The 25,282-nt window shown below is 35.4% G+C and overlaps 2 protein-coding genes across 3 annotated transcripts; one reads left to right on the forward strand and one right to left on the reverse strand.

The window, feature by feature from the left end:
* The first annotated feature begins 733 nt into the window (after positions 1 to 733).
* Positions 734 to 9,995, forward strand: LOC115430616 (uncharacterized). Of its 2 annotated transcripts, none has more exons than XM_030150723.1 (3): positions 734 to 955; positions 1,791 to 2,434; positions 9,296 to 9,995. In XM_030150723.1, the coding sequence occupies exons 1-3, from the start codon at positions 930 to 932 to the stop codon at positions 9,655 to 9,657; spliced, it is 1,032 nt and encodes a 343-aa protein (XP_030006583.1). In that variant the 5' UTR covers positions 734 to 929; the 3' UTR covers positions 9,658 to 9,995. The 2 variants fall into 2 exon arrangements, with proteins under 2 accessions (XP_030006583.1, XP_030006582.1); XM_030150722.1 differs by lacking the exon at positions 734 to 955 and adding an exon at positions 997 to 1,087 and having other exon boundaries at positions 1,738 to 2,434.
* Positions 9,996 to 11,563: 1,568 nt separating this feature from the next.
* lepb (leptin b) lies at positions 11,564 to 13,207 on the reverse strand. The gene is made up of 3 exons (XM_030150094.1): positions 13,086 to 13,207; positions 12,685 to 12,829; positions 11,564 to 12,404 (listed from the first exon to the last, which is right to left on the reverse strand). The coding sequence occupies exons 2-3, from the start codon at positions 12,826 to 12,828 to the stop codon at positions 12,084 to 12,086; spliced, it is 465 nt and encodes a 154-aa protein (XP_030005954.1). The 5' UTR covers position 12,829; positions 13,086 to 13,207; the 3' UTR covers positions 11,564 to 12,083.
* Between the last annotated feature and the right edge of the window lie 12,075 nt (positions 13,208 to 25,282).

The raw sequence follows: 25,282 nt of genomic DNA on the forward strand, positions 1-25,282 counted from the left end.
TAAAAAATTAGACACGGTGTCCAGCTGAGCGGACATTTTTGTAACTCCATGAAAAATAGGTTAATTAAAAAAAATTCAGTCACATTGTTTTTTCACACCTAAAGAGGAATAAAAATATTCAAGAAAAAAAAAAAATCTTTACTATAGTTCTCATAATTCATGCATGAAATGGTTAAGAAATTTTACATTATTCATGGTTGTTCTGGTCATTCATATTATATTGTGAAAGGATTATGCAAACATATTCAGACTATAATTTAAAATTTTTCACTCAATCAAAGAGTTGTGATTACTTACAGGTTATTATTGTATAATTTCACTGGTCTGGTCCACGTAAGAGCCAGTTCAGGTGTTCATGGCCCCTGCTGCAGTGTAATATGAGCCTCTATCCCCATCTGGTGGACATGTAATATACTGCAATCATGTCATTATAGGTCAGAGTAAACACACATGACCTTCTACTGTTTCTTTATTTAGATCAAGCTGAAGGTCGTTGTGACATTTTTCATTATAGTAACATTAATATCTGACACCATATTATATTTAAAAACAGTCGAATTTTGACGCATCAACCTGTAACAGGCGATCAACATATAGAGTATTTAAGTGTCTTTAATACTATAGAACAGACATGATCATGATACTGTAGTTTTTTTAGCTGTGTTTGTGAATAATTTCCGCCTGTGTTATTTCTCCGGTTAGCGGGAGCGAGCATCGCATCAGCCGCAGTACCACAATGCGCGTTCACAGAGGACTACGGAAGCGTGGGGCGGAGAGAGCCGGTATTAAGCAGGTAGGCGCTTGGCTTAGGATCGTATTGCTTTTGCTCACCACCAAGGGACGACATTGTGACCGATCTCATCGATCCAAGACATTTTTCCAGTCCAGCAGAGGAGCGGCGGCGCGCCTCCACATTTGAGCCTCTCAGAATGGGCAATCTGGCCTTGTGCACAGGGTAATGTATGACACACACCGGCTTACTTCCATTTTTGCTTGCGTGTCATCTGTTTGCGGAACCTGCATGTAAATACGAAGGCAGATGCAACGCTGTAGGACATCATATAAATAAATGAAATGCTTAATAATAAGTTGTTTTGATTTTAGTTCAGGAGCCACATTCACCCCAGTAAGATTTGAAGTGGGCCGGACCAGTCAAATCATAACAGTGACAAAAGTAAAATTTAATGATGTCAGTGTTTACATCTATGACGTTTCCTGAAAAATCTGAATAACATGGACAACTTGAAATGTCTTAAGAAAAACAGGCGCAATTTTAACAATATTATACCTCAGTTTATCATTTACACATGTGCATTACAACTGACTTTACAATTACAAAAACACAAAATATTTACTAACAGGCAGAATATTGGTAAAATTTCACTAAAATCTCTTCTGACATTTCAGATTGTTCATATTTATTGAGGTTACTCAAATTTTTTGAAAAAGGAAAGTTTGCCAATGTAAACATTTTCATGTAATTTTCCTTTTTTTTTTTTTACACTAAAACAGCAAGAAAATTGGCAGCTGTCATTATTTACAGGTTACTTCGATAGTATTTTACTGGATTGACCCACTTGAGATTATATTTGTATGTGGAACCTGAATTAAAATGATTTGGACTCCATAGATTAATATCTTCAGTGTAATTTTTGCATTTCACAAATTCATCCCAGGGGCCGGACTGGACCCTTTGGCGGGCCAGATTTGGCCCCCGGGCCGCATTTTTGCCACATGTGTTGTAAAGTATGTCATTGTGCACCTCTGTTGTGTTCTTTTATTTGTTCCAGTCTCTTTAAGGCTGACATGGATCAACATGACAGAGAAGAGAGGTTCATAGCCAAGAGGATCACCAAAGGGATAACATATTATTATACTCCTGTCCCAGCTGCAAGCCCCTCCACACTGTGCCCTGCCAAAGACTTTCCAAACTGCACTGCCTCCCCCTCCTCACCCACAGCTCTGCCCCACACACACTCTTCTCCAGCAGATCCCTCATGCCCTCCTTTGCTTTCAGATCCATTGACACACACACTTCTCTCCTCACAAAATGAATCTGATTGCACCTGTGCTCCGCCTCCTCTTCTGGTCCTCTTCACCTGGCTGGGTGCCCAGCCAGGGCCTGTGGCTAAGTACAGGGACCTTTACCTGGACCACCACATGGACGTCCTCGTGGTTCAAAGCAGTGTAATGCACTTCTTATGGCCTCGGTGGGGGCTTGAATACGGGTTGGAGGTTCTCAAGGTTCTGGAGGGACCTCAGTTCTCTCGGAGGTCTGTTCTTGTCCATGCCTCCTCCATTGGTGGCTACACTTTCTCTCAGATACTCACTCACATCGCACAGCATCCAAAAAAGCACGGCGCCCTGGCTCAGAGGGTGATAGGGCACATCTACGACAGCTTGGTGGTTGGTACTCTGGAGCATATGGCAGTAGGTGAGTGAGAGTGATCAGTCACAGTCCCACTGGGGCTCAGATTACTTTTGTGTGGCGTATGTGTGTCAGATCTTTAAATAATTTATCAGCAGCTGACCCACTGCTCCAGTTTGTCATGAGTCCAGGAATTCTTTGTCTTGGCCTATGTCCATACTGATGTCCACACATACAGTTTTTGTTAGAAAACAGGTAACTATCCCAGATAGCAAACTCATTATGGCTTAAATCTGGCCCAAAAGTGGCATGCCATTTTGGCGAAGTTCTGGGCAGATGTATGGGCTCTAAATGACCCAAAATAGGCAAGCCAAAATCAAACCAGAAGGAAGCCAAAATTCATCCAAAACTAATTGCGGACTTCCAAAATATAGCCATAATTGTCCCAGAAAAGCCCCAAATCCCCATAATCCAGCCATAAAGTAGCCAAAACTGACCCAAAGAGAGGCCAAAAGGAGGCCAACATTCACCCAAAATTTGTGTTGATCATGCTTTAAAATGAAGTGGGGTTTTCTTCTGGGTAGAAATTCCTGCTCTTTGCGCAGTGTTTTGGCTTTACAGAAATATGCCAAAAAACAACCAAAAAACATCCATACATGGAATAAGATGTTGCTGCTCTTTAGTCAATCTTCTGGCATGCCATAAACATGCCATACCATCCTTATACTTGATCCCGCTCTTTGCCCAGTCTTTTGGTTAACCACACATATGCCGTAACTCAGCCATATATTGCTGGTGCCTCCATATCTATTATGGATAACCTTAACCATACCACAGTTAAGCCTAAAGGTTTTCATAATGCCAAAAGAAAGCCAAAAATGTCAAATGTATGCCATAATACTGCCAAAATATTTGCTCTCTGGGATGGCTTATACTGGGTTCTTTATTCTTTCAAGCAGTGATACATTATAGGACTGAATTGATACTTTTAGCCTAGAAATATTCCCCAAAAAACTAGAAAAACAGTCTGTTATTATACAAATTATCTATCTATCTATCTATCTATCTATCTATCTATCTATCTATCTATCTATCTATCTATCTATCTATCTATCTATCTATCTATCTATCTATCTATCTATCTATCTATCTATCTATCTATCTATCTATCTATCTATCTATCTATCTATCTATCTACCTACTTTTATAGAAAGAAATAGATTAGAAATATTAGAAATACAAAAACAATAATAAAAACACAGAATCAATAAAAAAAAGTATGAAAAAAATATTTCAAATGCTCTGACCCTGCAACTATATAGTATTTTATGTTAGGTTTTTGTTTTTGTTAGATAATCATTAGATCATATCAAAACTAAAACAAAGGCTAATTAAGTACAATGTGTATCACAAAAGATTTAAGAAAGGACAGAAGTGCATACGACGCATGTAATAGAAAGATAAAGAGAAATATACACAGTATCATATAAGTCAATTGCCCCGAATGAAAGAAGACAGGCCCAAATGTTGTCAAACATATCACCTCATATCAGATTATTTTTGTTTATTCACAGAAGATAAGGAGCATGTTGCTTCACAGATAGCTGAGTGGATTGGTTTCCCAACGCTTCCCAAAATCCTCAGAAACAACAAATGATATTGATATTTTATGTTTTTGCTTCATATTATTATTATTATTATTATTATTATTATTACTATAAAGCAATGAAACCCCTCAATTGATCACTCATTTCACATGGCAGGATTTACACATTTTAACTATAGATACACTAGAAACAATGACCGAAAAAGATACTGTTAAAATGATCAAAATTTTTAATGTACATAAACTTTAATACCCGTATTATGTTTCTGAGGTAAATCTTGAGCATTTATAATGTATATTATTGCAAACTAAACATTAGTATTTTATAAATTAGTGTCGTATTATAAATTCCGTGACTTTTTGGTCCCAAAACTAGAAAAATAAAGACTAAAGTGCTCATGGCCACCTGAAATATCCCACTAGAGGCTGAATTATTTCATGTGATATATCAATAGTAGTCATATAACAATACGGTATTATGTCAACAATATGGACCGCCATTAATATACTTTCTAATGTTCTGTTCATATCTAGACCAGTGGAGCCTGAGGACAAGGGGAGGTCTCTGCTCAAAATTTTTAAATTAAACTAGTTCAATTAATGTAAAAACAGCACAGAATAAACCGACACTATTTCTGTCCTCTGATTGGCTGGAATGCTACAGACAAAGCCAATGTCTTAAGGCTGTATTTACTTACTGAACGTTCCTAAACCAGGATATGTTTTCACTGTCAACACAGCCACAGCCTCACTCAGGTGTTATCAGGTCGACTTAGTCCGGTCACTGAAACTGAATCCTGTAGGTGGACACTGAGTGGAGTAGGATGACATTTCCATGAGTGCTGAGGATGAACATATGAGCTCATAGTTTACGTGTTTGCTGAGAGTTGAAAAGAGACAGATGTGAGTTACAAACCAACTCCATCTAAAGTTAGAGGTAATACTGACACTGACCTCCTACGGAACATCTATTAATTCTACCACACCAGTCTAATACACTCCTGATCAAAGTTTTAAGACCAGTTGAAAAATTGCATGAATTTACATTTTTCACTGTTGGATCTTAAGAAAGTTCTAAGTAGAGCTTCAAAATGCAAAAAGAAGAAAAGGGAGTGAGACAACAAAAAAAAATGTCCAACCTCAGCGTTACCGGAGGCCTTGCTGATGCAGCTCAACAATCCGACCACGTTCAAAGACAGGAAGTTTTTTTTTTGCCTTTTCCATCAGGAGGTCATGACTAGGGGTGTGTATTGGCAAAAATCTGGTGATACGATACAAATCACAATACTGGGATCACGATATGATATATCACTATATATCATGATACTGGTAAAAAGGCAATTTTTTGTTTGTTTCTTTTTTTTTTAATGATTATTTCCTTGAAGAATTGAATTACACCAGAAATATGCACAAATACTAAACACATTTTTATTTGATCAGAACAGGATCTAATGTTATATCACAAAATTTTCCTGTGTTCAAACTTAAATTATGTTTTACAGACATTACAGTTTAAGATCCTGTTCAAATGTTTATATTCTAGTAGTTCAGAACTAGCATCAGAATATTATTTTTATGCAATCCCAACACAGGAACTAACATTATTTAATAAAAGAGTGTTAAATAATAATAAATAAAATATAAACAACCCCCCCCCTCCAAAAAAAAAAGAACCTCCATAATATCTACATTTGAATAAATACCTAAAAATATCGATACAGTACTTTTTAATATCGATATAGCATTGTGACATGAAATATTGCGATATATTGCAGAATCGATATTTACTTACACCCCTAGTCATGACAGTGTGAATACCTGACAGAAAATTTCATTGAATGCACATTTTTGCACAGATTTTGGCTTTTACAGGCTGTGGTCTGAAACTTTTGATTGGCGGATGAACAGACTATTTCAGTTTAATTGTTTTCAATAAATTGCTTACTCCGTTTTTTTTTTTCTCTCTCACTCCCATTTCTTCTTTTTGCATTTTGAAAGTCTACTTAGAACCTTCTTAAGATCCAACTATGAAAAATGTAAATTCTTGTAATTTTTCAACTGGTCTTAAAATTTTGATCAGGAGTGTATGGTTCATGCACAGAATAACTAATAATAACTGCATTTCGATACTGTCAGAGTTACTCAGACTAATGTTATATTACTGTTCTCTCCTCTGCAACAATAGAAAAAGCAGAAAACATTACAGCAAAATGATTTACAGTGTGTTTGAATGACAGTAGTCAGTAGTTTTGGTGGCTGTGAGGTGGGAAATATAGTTTTTCATGGTTCACTCCATAACAAAAGTTTTTCCTCCTAATGCAATGCTTCAGCCGTATGTAAACTAGCAGCTTGAAATGCTGATGCGGACATGAACAGTGACTATAGCCCTACACTGAAAAATATGGCAAGTTGATCTTACTTAATCAAATCTAGAAAACCGATTGCTCTCAAAAAAGGCAAGCAAACACAATCATTAGTCTTAAGTTCAATTTACTTTATATCTACTGGTTAAGTTTATTTAATTTACTTAAGAACATCAAGTATAATTAAATTGATCTAAGTGTTAGAAACTTAAATAACTGAAGACTCAAACAAGAATGATTAGTTTGCAGGGTTATTTTTTTATTAAACAAAATTCTGTAACAGCAACACATACATGAAAGCAGTACATGGGTAATTTTATACAGCCAGACAAGAACAGAGGTAGAAAAGGAAGTGAAGGGAACAGGACATTTAAATAGTTTTAATGTAACTTGGAATGGATCTCTATTTAGTTTTGGATTTTTCTTTTTTCACAAGAGGCTCTCATCATGAGATATTAGAGAGGAAGGCCTTCCCTAAAGGAGAGGCCAAAAGGTTTAGTATAAGTAGGATTTCCACACTAGAATGAGCAAGGCCACATTGACTCATGGTGTTTCAAAAGACCAGGTGTTCTGGCTGGTTCCACCCTCAACCACAGTGGTGGAAGAGCTTAAGCACACCTGTGGAGCCTGACTGCTCTGTGAAACTTCAAGTAAGGAACACTGACATGTAAACAGTGGTTCAAATCAGTGTGTTCGTGCATGTAATGTCACAACACTGTAGCATGTGTTTGTTTACTTCTGGGGTTTCTGAGAATCCAAATGCTTATTTCCATCTAAAATTACCTTCCACATTGCTTTAGAAAACTTCAGTGCTCCTCTCCTGCTCATCGACAGTCACTAACTAACTAAACGCCTCGTGTCTAGTGATCAACACTGAAATACCGATATCTCCGATACCAGAACTTTACACTCTAGAATCATTTCACAAATCAAAATATGGATACTTTTGATCCTTCAGTCATTTGAGGTAATGTATGTCAGGAACACAGTGAAAAGTAGCTAAACTGTTGGGATCTTGTCCAAATGATACGCGATTGGTGGGAACTACTTTTTCTTCCGCCTGGATAAGTGAGTTCTGAGTCAACTCTGACTCACTCAGTCTGTAGGAAAAAAATGGCAGAATGGAAAAGGAGTCATGTGTGGAGTAATTTTAGCTCCACAAACAGCCAAGAAGATGATTAATTTGCAAGTTTTCATTTTTATAATAGTTCTTAATAATTAAACAATAATTACCCTCATGTCTTGTATTCTTTATGAAATTATGATTTGAAATACACTTTTTTTTTTTTTTTTTTAGATAGTATCAGCATCGGATTGATATCACTGATACCAGCTTGAATTTTACTTGGTTTTGGGTCGCCAAGGAAATTTGTGGTATTGAACATCACTACCCGTGTCTTCTTCTTCTGTGGCATTTTTGACAGTTGACAAACCTCCCTAAAGGTGCTTTAAGAAGTAAATTAATGCCACCGACTGGACTGGAGTATGATTCAAGAGGGTGTTCAATACGTGAACATAAAGTTTCAAGTCCAGTTTTCTCAGATGAACTTAGTTTTTAGCTTCTTTAGGAGAAAATGAGTAAGTACTAAGTACATGAGTTACATTAACAAGACAGTGAGAAATAAGTAAAGTATGCTGATATGATTTAAGCCAGTGCTTCCCAACCTTTTTTAGCTCATGACCCCATTTTAACATAACAAATTTCTGGTGACCCCAGACATTTAAAACAGAGACGTTTTTTTGGGCTAAAATTAATTAGTTTTTGATCATGCAATAGTTTGCTATAATATGTTGCAAATAAACGTTAATTTTAGGCAACATTTAGGCTATATAACAGTGATTTTCAACCTTGGGGTTGGGACCCCACGTGGGGTCGCCTGGAATTCAAATGTGGTTGCCTGAAATTTCTACTAATTGATAAAAAATTAAAACTTATAAAAATTTGCATTATATAGTATAAATGTTGTCTAAAATTAACTTTTATCTGCAACATAGTGTAGCAAACTATTACATGATCAAAAACAAATTAATTTTAGCAAAAAAAAGTCTGTTTTGAATGTCTGGGGTCACCAGAAATTTATGATGTTAAAATGGGGTCATGAGCCAAAAAAGGTTGGGAACCACTGCTATATAATGTAAATTTGTATTAGTAAGTTTTAATTTTTTATCAATTACTTGAAATTTCAGGCGACCCCGTTTGAATTCCAGGCAACCCCACGTGGGGTCCCGACCCCAAGGTTGAAAATCACTGATTTAAGCAACTACAAGTATTACCTTTTAGAGAGTAGTAGTACTACATACATATAGTCCAGCCTTAAAGGGATCATATTTTACTAAACCCACTTTAATTAGTCTTTGGTACATTTATTTTTGTATTTGGACCCTAATAGTTCATAAAGTTTGAATTTGAACCCTCCAGGTGCTGCAAAGCTATCTTTATATTCATTTTGGCAAAAGTCGAGTGGATTTCTACAACCCATTTAAATTCCTTCTTAATTTGTTGCGTCTATAACTAGTTACGTCACAACATTTGCACATATAAGGTCAAGACTCCAGATGAACATTTCTCAGAGTACGACATAATTGTTTGTCAGCAGCAGCAGTTGTAGTCCATACTGAAAATATGTCCAAACTTTGAGCCAATTACCTAAAATGTTCAGTTGTTGGAGGGGGTGGGGCATGAAGTGGCTCATTTGCACTTAAAGGGCCAGCGCTCAAAACAACCTTTCTGGTGTCATTACTCAGAAATAGGGTTGAAGATGGAACTGTGGAGCTGAATTAATGAAGAATTCAGACTCAACAGTTTATGTAGACCACAGGGAAATGTTTTAAAATGCATAATTCCATTTTTTTTTTTTTTTTTTTTTAATGCAAAATATCACCTTTAATACAGTATTATATAGAATAGGTAAATGATGTCTCTGTTCTGTTTTTTTTTTTTTTTTTTTATTTCTCCAGGCCTGGGTAAGACACTGGTACCATGTTTGGAAGGGCTGGTGAAAAACACCGCCTTGCTCTACTTCTGGCTCTTCAAATCCCACACTGCTGACTTTTACAAAAACAGCATTCAGATTTTCCACAACAGTCCCATCACCACACCAGCTCTATTCTACTTCAGCGAAAATGACGCCTTGTGCGACCCAGTAATGATGGAAAAGATTATCGACCTGTGGAGGAGAAGGGGCGTCGCTGTACAGAGCAGGAAGTGGAAGGAGTCAATCCATGCAGCCCACATGAGATGCCACCCGGACGACTACCTGTCAGCGCTGGAAAAATACTTGAACTCACTACCAAAGGCCTCCTTTAGAGCAAAAATGTAAACGGTACTTGCACACCAGGGACTAAAAGCCTGATTTGACTGAATATTTAAAGCTGCACAAAGTTTCAAATAGACCTAAAATAATCCAGTTATTGCATCAGTTATAAAGGAATGCTTTTTCCTTATTTTGTCTTGTTTCAGTGATATTTCTGGAGTATGTTTTTTCCTGTTCTTATAAGCACTTGTTTGACTTGTGTATTTATCTTTAAAATTATACTTACGGTATATATTACTATTTTAAAGCTGCAATGTGACGCTCATTTCAGACTGGAACTGCTGATCTCAAATGTCTGGTTTTGCACCTTCAGTGAAATAAAACATTGAAAGACAAATTGTGAACTTTAATTTTACAACCTACATTTTGTTCGGTTTATGCACATGAAAACACTTAAGTACATTGTTAAATTTGTCAAATGCTGTGGGGTTTTTTCTCCTTGCGTTAAACTGAAAATAGGACTGTTGGTGACCAGAAAAAATTAAGCTGCAGTGATTTTATGTTAATCACATGCTTAGGATTAACAAATGTCAACTGTAAGGCTAATATATTTACATAATGCATTAAAGCAGGTCAGAGCAGAAATATTAAGGTTTGCGCTTTGTAGCTAAAGGGCTGATAGAGGTACAGTATTTCAGACAGCCTGTATTATTTCTGTGAAAATGGCAGAGAACTAAGAGAGACATCAGTTTAAAAAAGAAAAACTAAATGAAACGTTGAATTCAAATGTGATCATCTTAGACTTAAACCCAACAAAAGTATATTTCCCTCTCTCCATTCTCTAAATTTTTAGATTAATACTAAGTAAATATACTGAGTCAGACCTTGACACAGAGCTAATATCAGTGCCGTACTACTCATTCATTGCCTTTCCATATCTGTATGGAAATGATTTCTGTTTAACTAGTATTCAGTTGTCTTAAACTCAAAGGCAGAACAGATCTGGTCTCATGGATCTAGTTCTGTCAAAAGAGTGAACCACTTTTACACTAATTTCTCAAATAAACACACACTTTAAAAACATAAGTTCTTTTGTTATTTATTTTCTTCTGTGCTGAAATGTTTTTGTGTATTGACTTGGTTAATGCCAGAGTAGACTCTGACTCTGAGTTTGACTTGGAATTGTTTTCTTTTTACTGTATGTGTGTCATGCATATTACCGTAAACTATTACTTTACAGTATATTGTTTCAGCACTGAGGTATGTGTATTACTCAGTGTTTTTATACTAAACAGTGGTGTAATGTGTGACAATGTAACTGAATGATGATGTTAGCGCATTAATGCGTGTGTGTGTGTGACATATTTTGACAGTTATCTTGAGGCTGTCTTTATAAGTATATGTTTCCTACTAAATCTTTAACCAAAGACATGCTGACATGCATGAGTTATTTACATCCATGTGTGTTTTTTGTAATTACAACACCTAAAATTTTGATTTTTATTTGAAACGTTGCAAAAAGTGCTACAATGCTATATATACATATATATTTAGTAGTCAGCTTAGTCTTTTTTCATTACAAAATCAATAATATAATATAATATAATATAATATAATATAATATAATATAATATAATATAATATAATATAATATAATATAATTCATATTATAATGTATTAACACTAGTATATGTAATTTGATGTACATTTTTTACTTAATATACATTTTTGTTATTTTGGTTAACCCTAATAAAATTAAACTGCATTTCCAATGCATTCTAAATTGCGATTCTGAAATAAAATCCGTTACATGTGCTATATTGCATATTGTTTATTTCCCTGCAGTTACCTAGATTTGAGAATCATTTGATATTTTTCATTTTCCAGACATGCAATTGATAAAATACTACATTCACTTGATGTTATTATATTTACAGACAGTGACGGTAAGTGCACTAAACACATCCAGTACATATGATTTTTTACTCTTTATTACAGGTTTTTGTATGAAAAAATACTTTATTACTAAAAGTGCTGGTATTGTTCTGGTCAGTCAGTACAACTCAAACAAATACTTTTTATATAGTTTACACACATTTTCACATAAAATCGTTCATACATTAAAATCGTGCAGCCTAATGTGTCCATAACCACAGCTTAGAAAAACATGCTTCATCTATTTAGGTTTTAAAATGTGAACAGATTAAAATATATATATTAGGTTAAATATATATACATATTTGCATAGAAAATAAAAGTATATACTGGTAAACACTGCCAAACAATTTTTAAACCACAACATAATTATTGCTTCATACATATTATACATTTTCTTAACTACTTTGATAATGTGGCAAATACTTAACAGCAGCAAGTGACAAAAGTCAAGGTAAATAATGTGCAAATTTACACTGTAGATAGGAGTGTAGATTACACTGAGCTGTTTGTGCATTTTGGTAAGAACTAGCATATGTGTGATATAAGTAAACTTCTCAGCAGACCTTAAGCTTGTCCTTGTTGCGGAGAAACTTCTCCAAGTAGAGCTGCGCCTTTGCCAGAGTCAGATGGAAGTGGGTCTCAGGGAATATATTCCCATGGGTCTGTGGTGCTGGTCTGTCCTGGACGGGACAGTTCATTGTAACAGCGAGGGAGCGCACTCTTCCCTCCAAGCTGGAGACATCAGACTGAATCTGGATGAGATGATCTGTTGAAGGGTTTTTCAGGTCATTATCCAAGACTGCAAGGTATTGGGTGATACTAGTTAGACCTTTAATGGGAGGACTCACTGGCACTTTAGGTTGAGTCACTGGCAGCTAAAGAGAAGAACATGTGAGTTACTTTAACGTTATTAAGAGCTATGACGGAGATGATTTAAAATGTTACAAAAATACACATATACAATTACTTAAAATGAATACATTTCCAGATTTTACATCACTGTGTTGTGAGTAATCTGCAGAGATTTAACAAGTTACATCTTCCATTTTTCATGGAAAAGAACAAAAACAATAAAACCATATTCCTAAAGCACATTGGCTCATTGCACTAAAAGCAAAAATGTTAAACTATGCTTGCATGAGACAATGGTCATACCGTCATCCTTAGTTTCTCAATGTGGACCAGTGTTGTTTGAGCTATGGTCAGTATGCTGTCTATGGAATCTCCATTTGTGGACAGAACAGTGCAGTCGGGAGGCAAAGCAACAGAAATGTAGAGAATAGCCAGAAGGATGGACATCCTGATGGGAAAAAATACATTATATAAATGAATAACACAATGAAAAAATAAGTGAGGTAAACTTTATTTTGCTGGTCCGCAAATAATTGCATTTAATTAAAAATAAATAAATAAATAAATAAATATCTATATCTATATATATATATATATATATATATATATATATCTATATCTATATGTGTGTGTGTGTGTGTGTGTGTGTGTGTGTGTGTGTGTGTGTGTATATATATATAATACAATCACTGATATCGTCTTACCTGTGGTTTTGGATTTGTGGCTGTTTTCTGGTAAACCCAGTGACAGAGAGATGACACAAGCCTCTTGAATATTTTCCCCGTTTAAATAGTCTGCTCTGAGACTAATTCTTGCCTCCATCCCCCTCCTCTCTCCTCCCCTAGCTCCATTTTATGCCACTTTATTAAACTTTATCAGTTCCAGGGGGAAGTACGAGGGCCGTTCAATAAGTTCATGGCCTCACCCAGAACAGAACAACACAGACTGATAATTTATATTTTATTTTTCAACATAATCTCCATTTACAGCAATGCACTTGGTCCATCGATGTTCAAGCATCACTATCCCATCACGAAAGAATGTAACATCCTGTATTATAACAACCAGTATTTCTGGGTGAGGCTATGAACTTATTGAACGGCCCTCGTACTGGTACTGATATTATTATCAGTTATCTACTAAAATCCTTAAAAACTTCAGACGCATCTGACTCATTTGGATTCAACATATACTACGTCTTCTGAGTTTTGTTTTCCTGTGAAATCTGTGCATGTCTGCAGATGTTCTTCTTAACTTTTCAACTACGGAAAAAACATCATTTGAGTAGCTATGATAGATGAGGTTGTATAGATAAAGTTAGATAGTAGTAATAAGGAGCAGTCACTTAGAAAAGGAAATGGTGTTTGAAATGTACACGTGAATCCTAGTCAATACACAATACATGAAAAAAGGAGTTTGCGGTGCTGTACAGATGATTTTTGTGTGCATTTCAATGTATTCACCTTGTTTTTACAAAACTGAAATCTATGAAATGTGGTAACAATTACATTTGTATCTTTTATTCATCGTTGCTGAGGGCAACAATAGCAACAGAAAGGTACAAAGTCGAAACTAAAACGCACTTTGTGGATTATGCGGTTTCCAGAGGTGTTTTCCAAATCTGTCTGAAGGCCTCCCACCACCATCTCCATTTTACAACTTTCTGCAGAAATGTACTTTTTGTAACTTAACACAGTGTTTCCCCTTAAGGAATTCCCCTTGGGGGAGAATGCAGAGATGCAGCAGCATGAACCTTCATTTCATGGTAGATGATGTCTCTTTTTGCACTGCCTAAGCACTGAAAAACATATATGTTTTTCAGAGTATACCATATCAGTACACACATTTACATAAACCTCTATTAAATGAAATGTCTTACTTGTATTAGGATTTTTGTGTGCAGTTGGTTCCTTTCATCTCAGTGTTTGCTAGCATTAGCTGCATTCTCTCATTCTGGCATTCCATTAACTTGATCAGTTCACAAAATATTCATCATCTTAATGTGTTGTGATACATGTGTAATTTTTCCTCTTTTTCAATCATTATGTGATTGGCATAATGATTGAAAAAGACTGGACATAATTTAAATAAGAGACTCATCACTACTGTGCACTGGAGGGAGTCATTCACATGCCATAAAGTAGTTAAAATGCAACATATGCATGAACACAGCAGTGAAATGAATCCAAAACACCATATATAACAGTAAAACACTAAAAGGGACCTTGTTACCACACAGTTAATATTGATAATATTTTGATTTTTTAGCTTAAGAGCAAGGTTTTGAGTGCACAACATTTACATTCACATTGTGTATGAATACACAATTAATACTGAAGGAAATGTTCAGATCACTTCCAACTCTATTGCATTTGTTCGTGTGGATTATTTTGCGACTATGTCCAGTTCACACTGGAATCTGATTTTAAACAGAATTGTTGCCAGGCACAATAAACCCCGCCCCTTGCACATGTTGTAGCTTATTTTGGCACCGATCCAGCTGATGTCATCATGTCTATGTGTGTGGTGATGTCCGTATATCAACTGCCTCTATATATGTGACAAGTTTGAAGTAAAATGAAACAAAATTGATGTTTTTTATAGACATTTGAAATTTTGCTCATTAAAAGTAAATGGGAGAAAAAAAAAAAAGATTTAAAAATTTCATAAAAGATTTGAGCTTTAACCTACTTTTCCCAAAATGTAACCACATCTATTCTGAGTCACTAGTAATCTATAAACCCAATCTGGTATGAATTCAACTAATAGTTTTGCTGCTAGAGTGTTAACATACAAAGAAACAAACAAACAGATCGAACCAAAAACAATACCCCCTTCCTCCCCTTTCGGGAGGCGGGGTAATAATGTGAAAAGCCTAACAAAGAAATTGAGGATTGAGCTTTAAGGCTGGTAGTGTGAACACAAACACACCAAGCTGAAAGCATAAGACACTACATACTGAGAGACAGTCCTAACATTCTCAAACTGGCCTTTAATGCACCCCAACTTCTCTTGTTGACCTGCATGTGTTAAGACAGCTTTAACCCATTAAGACCCAAACATCCAACAGTGACCCAAACCATCCACTGATCTAAAATGTTTAATAACTTCTGAATCCCTAATCCTATCAATACATGTAAATAATTGGTGTAAAATACAGTTTGTCATCTTTTCATGGTCATCAGATATGACCTATTTGGACGTTCAGAGGCTCTGTAGTTACGGTGGAAACACTGTCATCTTCTACAACACTGATTCACCAGTAAAACCCATGGAGTTGGATCAATGACAGTGGATGGAGACACTTGGTTTATGTTCAGTTAATGGTAGATTTTCCAAAAAAGTCATGTTTTATTTCATTTTTTCTCTTTTTAAAATAATAAGCCTCAACTTTAATCTGATCTTTCATGAACATCTACATGATCAGTACTTTAAATATAGGAAAATACCTGATTTATACTTAAAAATGCAAAACACAAGCATAATATTAGAATAAATGGTGATGAATCAGTTAAAAGGTTAAAAATTTCAAAAGTCTCACTGGGTTTTTATGGGTTAATATCAATTCCCTTGATCCTAGTCATGTTTTAGAAAACAAAGAAGCACAAAAAACTTCTGCTATCAAAGTGGCATGAATGGGTCATTGAACCTTCAAAAATACTGGAGATGGCTTCTAATGCAGCTGACCACATCATCTTGATGGACACACTCTGTAACATCAAAACATTTCATAACATTGGCCAGTCGTAAGGTACAACACAGTGTTTTGATTTTACTCAGTCATTCTTTTCTTTCCTCTTTGTATCAGAGTGTGTCCTCCACAGTACCCTTCTAGATCCACTGTTGTTCTCATATATGCCAGTAGTAACTGTGATAATTTGTCCAGTGCCACTTTCCACTTTTGTGCCAATTATGTCAATTTGTTGCTCATCTAATATTGTTGCATCTGTCAATGTCACTCACTTGCACACTTGTAAAAAGTCACCTACTGCACACTACTTTATCCTCATTATTATTGCTATTTTTTGTCACTTTAGCCACTTTAAAAAAAACTTAATATTTTTTATCTCTTTATTTTTCTATTGTATTGATGCATACTTTCTTGTGCTGCTGTACACATTTGGATGTATCCCTTGGGGGATCAATAAGGGATATCTTCTCTTCTCTTCTCTTCTCTTCTCTTCTCTTCTCTTCTCTTCTCTTCTCTTCTCTTCTCTTCTCTTCTCTTCTCTTCTCTTCTCTTCTCTTCTCTTCTCTTCTCTTCTCTTCTCTTCTCTTCTCTTCTCTTCTCTTCTCTTCTCGGCTTCTGCACTTTTGCGAACTGCTTTTAATGCTGATGTTCTGTTTGACATGAGTTTGGTGTTGAATTCAGACAAATCCAAAGTTATGGTATTTTCAAATAACAAATAATTAGTGCCCAGTGTTCCCAAAGATCACCTCTGTCAAACCACACAAACTGATTTTTTTAGGACATGGGGATTAGCAGAAAAATGAAATGAAATGAAGATGCAAAGACCAGCAGCTGAAAGACAGCAAACTTATACTGACCTTTGCCGAATAAACTTGGCACAAAAAAGCTAAATTAACTGGAGTTTCAGAAAAATAATAAAAACAGCACAAAATCACAAAAACAGTGTTTTGAATTCCTTGCTTATACTTCAAAACAGACTGGTACATGTAGAATTTCTCTGTCAACTACTGCCAACAATTTATAGTTTGAGTTACAACTTGTAGACGATGAACAATCCCACAGCTCTTTCAACAGAGGTAATCCCTGCTACGCTGGTTTATGATTGTTATCCAGGAGATGAGATGAAAATTATTCTCACTATTAGACGTTTAGTGGCATTCTGCACCCCCTCTTTCCTGTAAGTAAAAAACAAACTGATCATCTGATTTTTAACAGGCTTTGTTTTCGTGTCCTATCTACAGTGGAGCCATCACTTCTCAGCTCTAATTGAGCCCAGTTCCTGTAGGTGTTCATCAGTGGAAAAACATTTCCAGAAATTTAATTAATCTTAATTATTTTGTTGAAGGAGCAGGCATCATGTGACGGAGCTTGCCAAAAAAGAAAATAAAGGTATTGTGTTGTCTATTCAGTTGCGCCAACACAAAACACATTGCTCTTTTATGCGGGAGTGAGGGCGAGATGCAGATGGTGATGGGAGGACAAAAAAGGAGCTGAGGGTGGGGGGTGATTTATTGGAATCCCTGCTTTGGTCATTTCCAGTAAGCTGATGTCTCACGGGGCCAACTTAGTATGACCCTCCCCCTTTTTTTGACCCATTTCTTATGAAAGCACCGTTTCCACTGTTTTGAGGAGCACATATTGAAGATAAGTTTTCGGCTCAGGAAATAGTTGTGGTTGAATACACATCACTGAGGAATGAGAAGGATACAGTCACTGGTCACTTTATTAGGTGCACGTGGGGTGTACCTAATATAATGGCCAGCCAGTGTATTTCCTCTCCTAATCAATCACGTATGGTTTTAGTTTACTGAAGTTTATATATTGATCTATGTTTTATTGTTTACTTAGCAGGAACTTTACATAATATATATAGTGTACTACAATATAGTCATACAAAGGCTATCATATGAAACAACAATTACTATACCAGCACATGAATCAATAGGAATCCATAAAATCAAACAGATCAAAAAAGAATGAGGAAATAGTGTAGGAAAGAAAGAAAGAAAGAAAGAAAGAAAGAACATTTGATTGTGTGTGTGTGTGTGTGTGTGTGTGTGTGTATATATATATGTGTGTATATATATATGTGTGTGTATATATATATATATATATATATATATATATATATATATATATATATATATATATATATATATATATATATTTTTTTTTTTTTTTTTTTTTTTTTTTTTTTTTTTTTCATGAGGGCCCCTCGACTTTGGAACTGCCTGCCCGAGGAGATAAGGCTTGCGGAATCAGTGACGTCTTTTAATTCACTTCTTAAAATACATTTTTATAGACTTGCTTTTATGTGATGTTGGTCCCTTTTAATTTTAAATTTTCATTTTTTTAAAAAATTTGAATCTTATCCTGTTTGATTGTTGGTTTATATTCTCATACATGATGCTGTTTTATCTCACTCCTTTATTTTTGCATTGATTTGACAGCATCATGTTACGTTATCCCTGCACTCTTTATTCCAATTCATTTAATTTATTCGAAGTGTCATGTTTCTGCATTGTTGTACACACCTCTTCTATTGTGTTGCTTCTGTTTTAGTGTTTTTACTTACATCTTGTATCCTGCTGTTGTGCCCTTTACTTGTCTGTCAAAAGCACTTGGTAAACTTTGTTTTTAAAAGGTGCTATATAAATAAAGCTATTATATCTATATCTATATCTATATCTATATCTATATCTATATCTATATCTATATCTAGCTAGCTAGCTAGCTAGCTAGCTACATAAAACTATGAACTAAAAAAAGCTAGGGATAACATGAGAATCTAAGAACTACAATCATAGCTATAAAGATACTGAGAAAGGAAAAGAAGAAACACTGAGTATCGTGTGTGTTTGTGCATATGTGTGAGTGAAAGCAGATTTCCAACTTACTTTAGACACACTGTCTGTATAAATCTGTATTGTGCCATATTTTGTAATAATCATCCCAGTTCTATTTAGATCAAGTACTATTCATTACATTAAAGTTAATTAAACGTTGCTGTGACTTTAAAAGAGGATTCCAACCAAAGTGATTCAGATCCTGTTTAAGTCACAACTTCTATATAAGTTGATCTTGACAGCAATGAAACCATAACACTTCATATTTTTGCGTCATTTCCTGTGGTCTGGGGAAAAAAAAAAAAGAAAAAACACAATAAGACTAACAGTCCTATCAGCATGATTGACTGGAACATGCTGAGTCAACTCACGTCAAGAGAAGTCTGTTTTATGAGTAACCTCTTGGAATCTATATTTAATCACCCTCTTGACATACGTTCTCAGACAACAAAGAACCACCACAACTGAAGGCCAGAACATGGAGCATGGATCTGTGAAAAGCTGACAGCCAACAATAACAAACCTATCTTCGGTCTGCAGGTTTAGTTTCACCAAAAAAGGCACTGGATAATTCATGAAACACCTTTTACTGTAACTATGGTGTGAGTGCGTAATGGGGCGGAGACTACCAGTATATCACCCCTACTGGATGGATTAAACCAAAACTAGTCTCTGTCCAGCTGGGGCTTGCGAAAACTTTGATGGGAAACTTTTTAAACTAGATTTTCTTTCCTTTTTTTTTTTTTTTGGGCTTTGACTTCATGATGGAGCTGCACTGTGTTTTTGGCTGCAGTTCACAAATTCTCCAATGGAGGGCTATACTTACCCAGAGATTTCCAGAGGAGCAGCTCCACAGTTGGTGCTGAGTAGGTTTCAACCATTTCCTCCTTTGTTTATTTCCTTCTTTTTTTCTCTTCTTCTCCTTACTGAATTATGTGCATCCCTTTGAATGATTTTATGTCTTTGGATTTTAAAGTAGTTTTGATCTTGTACAGTGATTTGCAAGAAAATTATTTATCTTTCCCTTTTGTTCAGTCTTATTGTCTCTGAATGAAAAATCTGAAAATCTGAAAATACTTTTTTTATCTATTTCTATTATAAGTACTACTCTTAAAGTCATCACACAAGTCTTTTTTCTCTTCAAAATTATCAGGGTCTCTACACTTTTGGGCTTTTATTACCTGGTCTTTTCTTGTTTTCTATTTTTCATTTTAATGCATCAAAAACTGCTGTTAAAACCGACAACTGAAAATACAAAACTGACTCCTACAATGATTATTTTAGTCTAAATATTTGAATTCCTATTAAAGTAAGCTGAGATACAGACAATAAAAATAGATGTAATCATACAGGATATAAAAAAAAAATGTCCCTTTGTGCTGTCTTTTGCCTGTGGTTACCAACTTAATTTAGTCCATTACAAGTAAGAGGAGCAAAAGTGCATCCACCAACCCACGTTCCTATCTGATGACATGGATGAGGCACTGCCCTATTTCCCAGGGCGATGTGTGACACACAAATTGTGGGCCACAGTCGTGATTTAACTGGGAAACTCTAGCTCTGATCTGAAGGTCAGTCACAGATCTGTTAGGCCAGTAAAAGAATGCACGAGCCTGATTACTGGAAAATATTTCACCTATATTACACTGTGTGATTTCACCCGCAAAGCACAAAGAGGTGGTGCTTTACATTTACGTTGTGCTGCCGTTGTATTGTTAAATATGTTTCACCTTTAGAAATAAGTCAACAGTGTTTTTTTTTTTTTCCTTTTCCCTTTTTCCCCCCTTTCGGCCTTTTGCTAATTTAAGTGTTTTTACTGGTATGATTTAGGATTTTAGCACATACACAAAACAAGACAAGACAATAACTTCATGTTTTATCTTAATTTTAATTGATCTTTATTTGATTTAATTTGACAAGAGAAATAACAGCGCACTGAAAGACTGATGGAAAATGTTTTGAAAGTATAAAATACAGTAAAAGCAAAAAAACTGGACACATCTGCACACATTTTGGCTTCATATGCTTCCATTGTGTTTGCTCACTGCATCCAGTACTATTACACACTAAAGTCAGTGTAAGACACATGTTCTAGTCAGTGCAGAAGAAGCAAAAACTGCCTAAGGTTTTGACGCACAAAAACCACATTGTGTATGCTCATGGGTTTGGAAAAATAATCATGTTTATATAACACATAGTACGTCAAAGGCTTGAAGCTTCATTTTCTCTCAGTTAATATGTTCACTGTGTTTGCTCTATTTTAGTCTTTTCTAGGGGTCATTTAATAAAGCTGAGTTGTGCTTATATTCAGATGGTAAATATGTTGTATTTTACAAAACAATATAAAGCAACTGTTTCTGTGTGATATATAATGAATTTTCATAATAAATGATCATATTTGAATGTACAATAAGATGTCAGTTTGCATCATTTATTAACTCTAAAATAGTACATAATGAAATTGATGAATATGAATAATAAAAATATAAAATGCATTACACCCTCAACAGGATCTTTACAGAAAACACATAATCATCTGAAATGTACAACACACAAGTGATAATGCTGTTGTTTTTTTTTTTATTTGCATTTTTTTTTATGCAAATAAGATACATAAGAGCAACTGAAATTAAAAGAATTCATGCCATGCAGGTTCTAACGTTACACCAGTAAAAATGGTGACATGTAGACAAACTAAAAGCCTTTCCAGGTCTCACTTCTTAAGACTCCCTTACACATGCTCCTCTTTTTATCTCCATCTCCTCTAATTTATTATTATCTACTATATATTTCACTTCCTTGTTAAGACTCATTTTCTTTTATGTTCTTTGTATTCATGAAATGAACAGATGTCATATATTCTTCTGCAGCCTAATGATTCTCATCTCACTATGTACTGTAGTAAATGTATATAAGCGATAGAGTTGGAAAATTCTAAATGAACATATTGTCCATAATGATTTATTAAAATGTCCTGATGTTATTATTAACTTTGAAGTTACAATCTGGAATCAAGGCAAATGAGGCTGCAGTCTATTTCTTACTGAAAGACGACTCTTTGCAATTGGATTTCTCTCAGGTTGCCTTCTCTGATTAGGACATTTGTTCTTCTGCACCATCCTGTATTCTCGAATGCCTCCTATTTTAACATCATATTCTTGTGTTTCACCACTGATTGAAATCCATACCTAACTTTGGCCAAGCCTTTGACACACTCACACTTGTGAAGGATCTTGAAGCAACTCCAAGTACATTCTACATGTCATAAATGATTCGTGGCCTCACTCTGACATGGAAATGAGAGATACTCACTGCACTATCCGGCAGGAAGGTGTTGCTGTATTCAGATGCCAGAATCCAGTGCAGATACTTTTTGGGGTAAGGGCTTCCTGGCTACTGCCTTAGGAACAGCAAGCCCAGACCGCAAAAAGACCCACAAAGGACAAAAAAAATGTGACCTCATGATGTTGTGGTGTTCTTATCAGCAACTGTAGAAAGAAAAAACAACATAATCAAATATGTAGCATCGAAATTTCTAAAGCAGTTAGACTGGACAACTCCTCCTGATAAATCTTAAACTTGTGCTTGGGTTTTTGCTTTCATTAACACACTCCCTGCTATTGAAACCTCTAAACACAAACCACACATCATTAAATCTCCACCAGTCTGTGAAAAGACAGTCACACTCACTGATGTTGCAATGATTATAATTTTACTTAAATGTATATTACATTAGGTTGTGAGAAAGAATGATGAATTTGAGAGCATCAGCACTGAGCCCCCGATCTTTAATCAAGTCTAGATGAGTAAAAACAATGTCATCATGCCAAGGTCAGGATCCCTGAACTGAATCTACAAGTTACCGCTCCAGTGCTTCCATAGTATCATTCTGACTGACCTGTACAGTGATGGATCGGAATCTTTTGTTTCCACTATGGATTTAATGATCTGCTATGCATTTTGGAGCAGCACTGGTAGATGCACTCATAGATGTGCAGATATGACAAAACATCAGAGGAGCCTTTAGCCATGTCACTTCAGTGAAACAAGAATTGAGGATTTACAATTCCCAAAATTCATAACCATTTAATCTATTATCAGAAATCCTATATTGTCTGTTCTGCAGTCATTTACAGAAACAGACGGTAGACTTCAGGTATCAACTGAAATGTGTAAATTGAGACTTCAGGCTGCTTAATGTCTTGATGCCGAACCCTTTATCAGGCAAGTGACTATTTTTGGTCATTTCCATATACTTTACAAGACAGTGACAGCAACAGTTACAGTGAGGACAGTGAGTCAATAACATCAGGTCTAATGTGGTCTACAGGGTCTGTAAGGTCCACCTCTGCATGAACAGTGAGTGTACCTGCTTTTTCAGGCACCATGAAGTAATGGTACTAATGTAAGGAATGATGTTCAAAGGGATAATGTGGATGTGGACAGGGGTCTGGATCAGCACTTATGATGTTTTTAAATGTTCTAAAAGTGGTGTTCCTTTCACTTTACATGTATTTTTCTTGTATTTTTTATATACACTTGTTGGATTTTTTTTTTTTTTTTGTTACTCGCGGCCAAGGAACTAAATATGGTAACTTCACCGACCTTGATTTTCTATATAACAATAAAGAATTTAGAAAAAAATTCACAAAACTAATGCATTGTTGTTATATCCTCCAATAACACACTATGGTTGAATTTTTGAATTTCAGAGTATTTCTATGAGTGACCTATAAAGTGTTAACTGTTAGTCTTAACAAGACCTCATTTCATTAAAAAAATATTCATTGCAGATCTGAATTAACAAACATGATAACTTCCACAAAAGACACAACATGCTTGTTCTTCAGATGTGACTCTGTCCAGCAGAGGTGATAGAGGTGATAGTTGTGTTGGAGATTTTAATTGGTGTCAGTGGTTAAACAAGCATATTAAGTGCTAATACATATTTAGGGCTAATGTAAAAAAAAAAAAAAGAGAGAGAGAGAGATGTTCCAAAATGTTCCTGTTTCATTTGGTGTTCATGTTGTTATGTAAAAATTCTTTGCAACAATTTTCTTAATTGTACATGGATTATTTTTTGTCCCCATGTGCTTAAGACTTTTATACTGAAGGGATATAAAGATCTGATGCAGCAGAATCAGCTGTTCACCTGAGGAACAACAGGCCTCCATCTTCCTTCTGGAAATAAGATTCACCATCATGAGGGATCTTTCAGCACATTTTTACATAAAGAACTCTATCCATCTAACATGCAAACTTCAGAGTTGTGTTCAAATTTTATATTAGAAGAAATGACATGGACTGCGGTTCCTTACATTTTAGGAAAGATGTGAGGACTTCTCTACTTCTGTTCCACACAATCTAACTGAACAGCCTGTACTGGAAGCCACCCTGTGAAAAAAGTGAACGTGTGAAATGGTTGAAAAATAAGATGTCATCCACAGAGACATTACACAGGACAGAACTGGACACTGCAGAACCAGCTTGTTTTTTTCTGTCTCCGGCTCACTTCCAGTGACCTGTGGATAGATGAAGGATATACCAGATGTATTCCTCATTATCATCTGGTCTGGTCACTAAATGAGACGTGATGAGTTCTATGTAGTCCTTTTTAAGTCTGAAATGATCTAAATCCATAAGTTTTTTCAGTCCTGAAAAGCAGAAGGCGCTCATTTTTTTCAGTGGAAACCCAGTGTTTTACATACAAGCCACCATCACTAGGTTCAAGCTCCTCAACTGTGACTTTATGTGAACTGGACAAACTGGGATCTGATCTCAGAATAGAATTACACTATTGTACACCTTTCTTGACTTGTCATTAGATTCAGAAAAAATGTACACTTCAATGTACATTTCTTGAAAATAAAATCTATAGAAGAGGTAACAAACTAATGTAATAATTAAACTATATACACAATGTCTTAATTAGAATCTTTTCCCCAACACTACCATACAGTTGTACAATCTTCTCGTCTTATGTTAATGTTGTGGCAAATAAGTGACCGCAGACCACATTTTTCCTACTATTCTAAGTTTGCAGAAATCAGTCAGATTACGAACGTAACTACAACTAAACATGCATTATACTCTAGTAAAATACTAGAAACGCAAATGATAACTATATTTTCATATGGTGAGAACTGAGTAATGCTGATACTTACTGTAATTGCCTATCATGCCACATCCTTATCATATCAAAGTAAAGTCATCCTCTGAAAGTGTGGATAAGCATCATCAGTCAGAGAGAACTGTAAATGCCATGGTGTAACTGTGAATGTCACATTACGTTTTTATCCTAACTCATCAGGTGTGCTTTACTACAGTCACATTCAATGTTGAAGTACAAAAATGGGATTGAGTT

This window comes from Sphaeramia orbicularis, chromosome 12, assembly GCF_902148855.1.
Source record: "Sphaeramia orbicularis chromosome 12, fSphaOr1.1, whole genome shotgun sequence".
NCBI lineage: Eukaryota > Metazoa > Chordata > Actinopteri > Kurtiformes > Apogonidae > Sphaeramia > Sphaeramia orbicularis.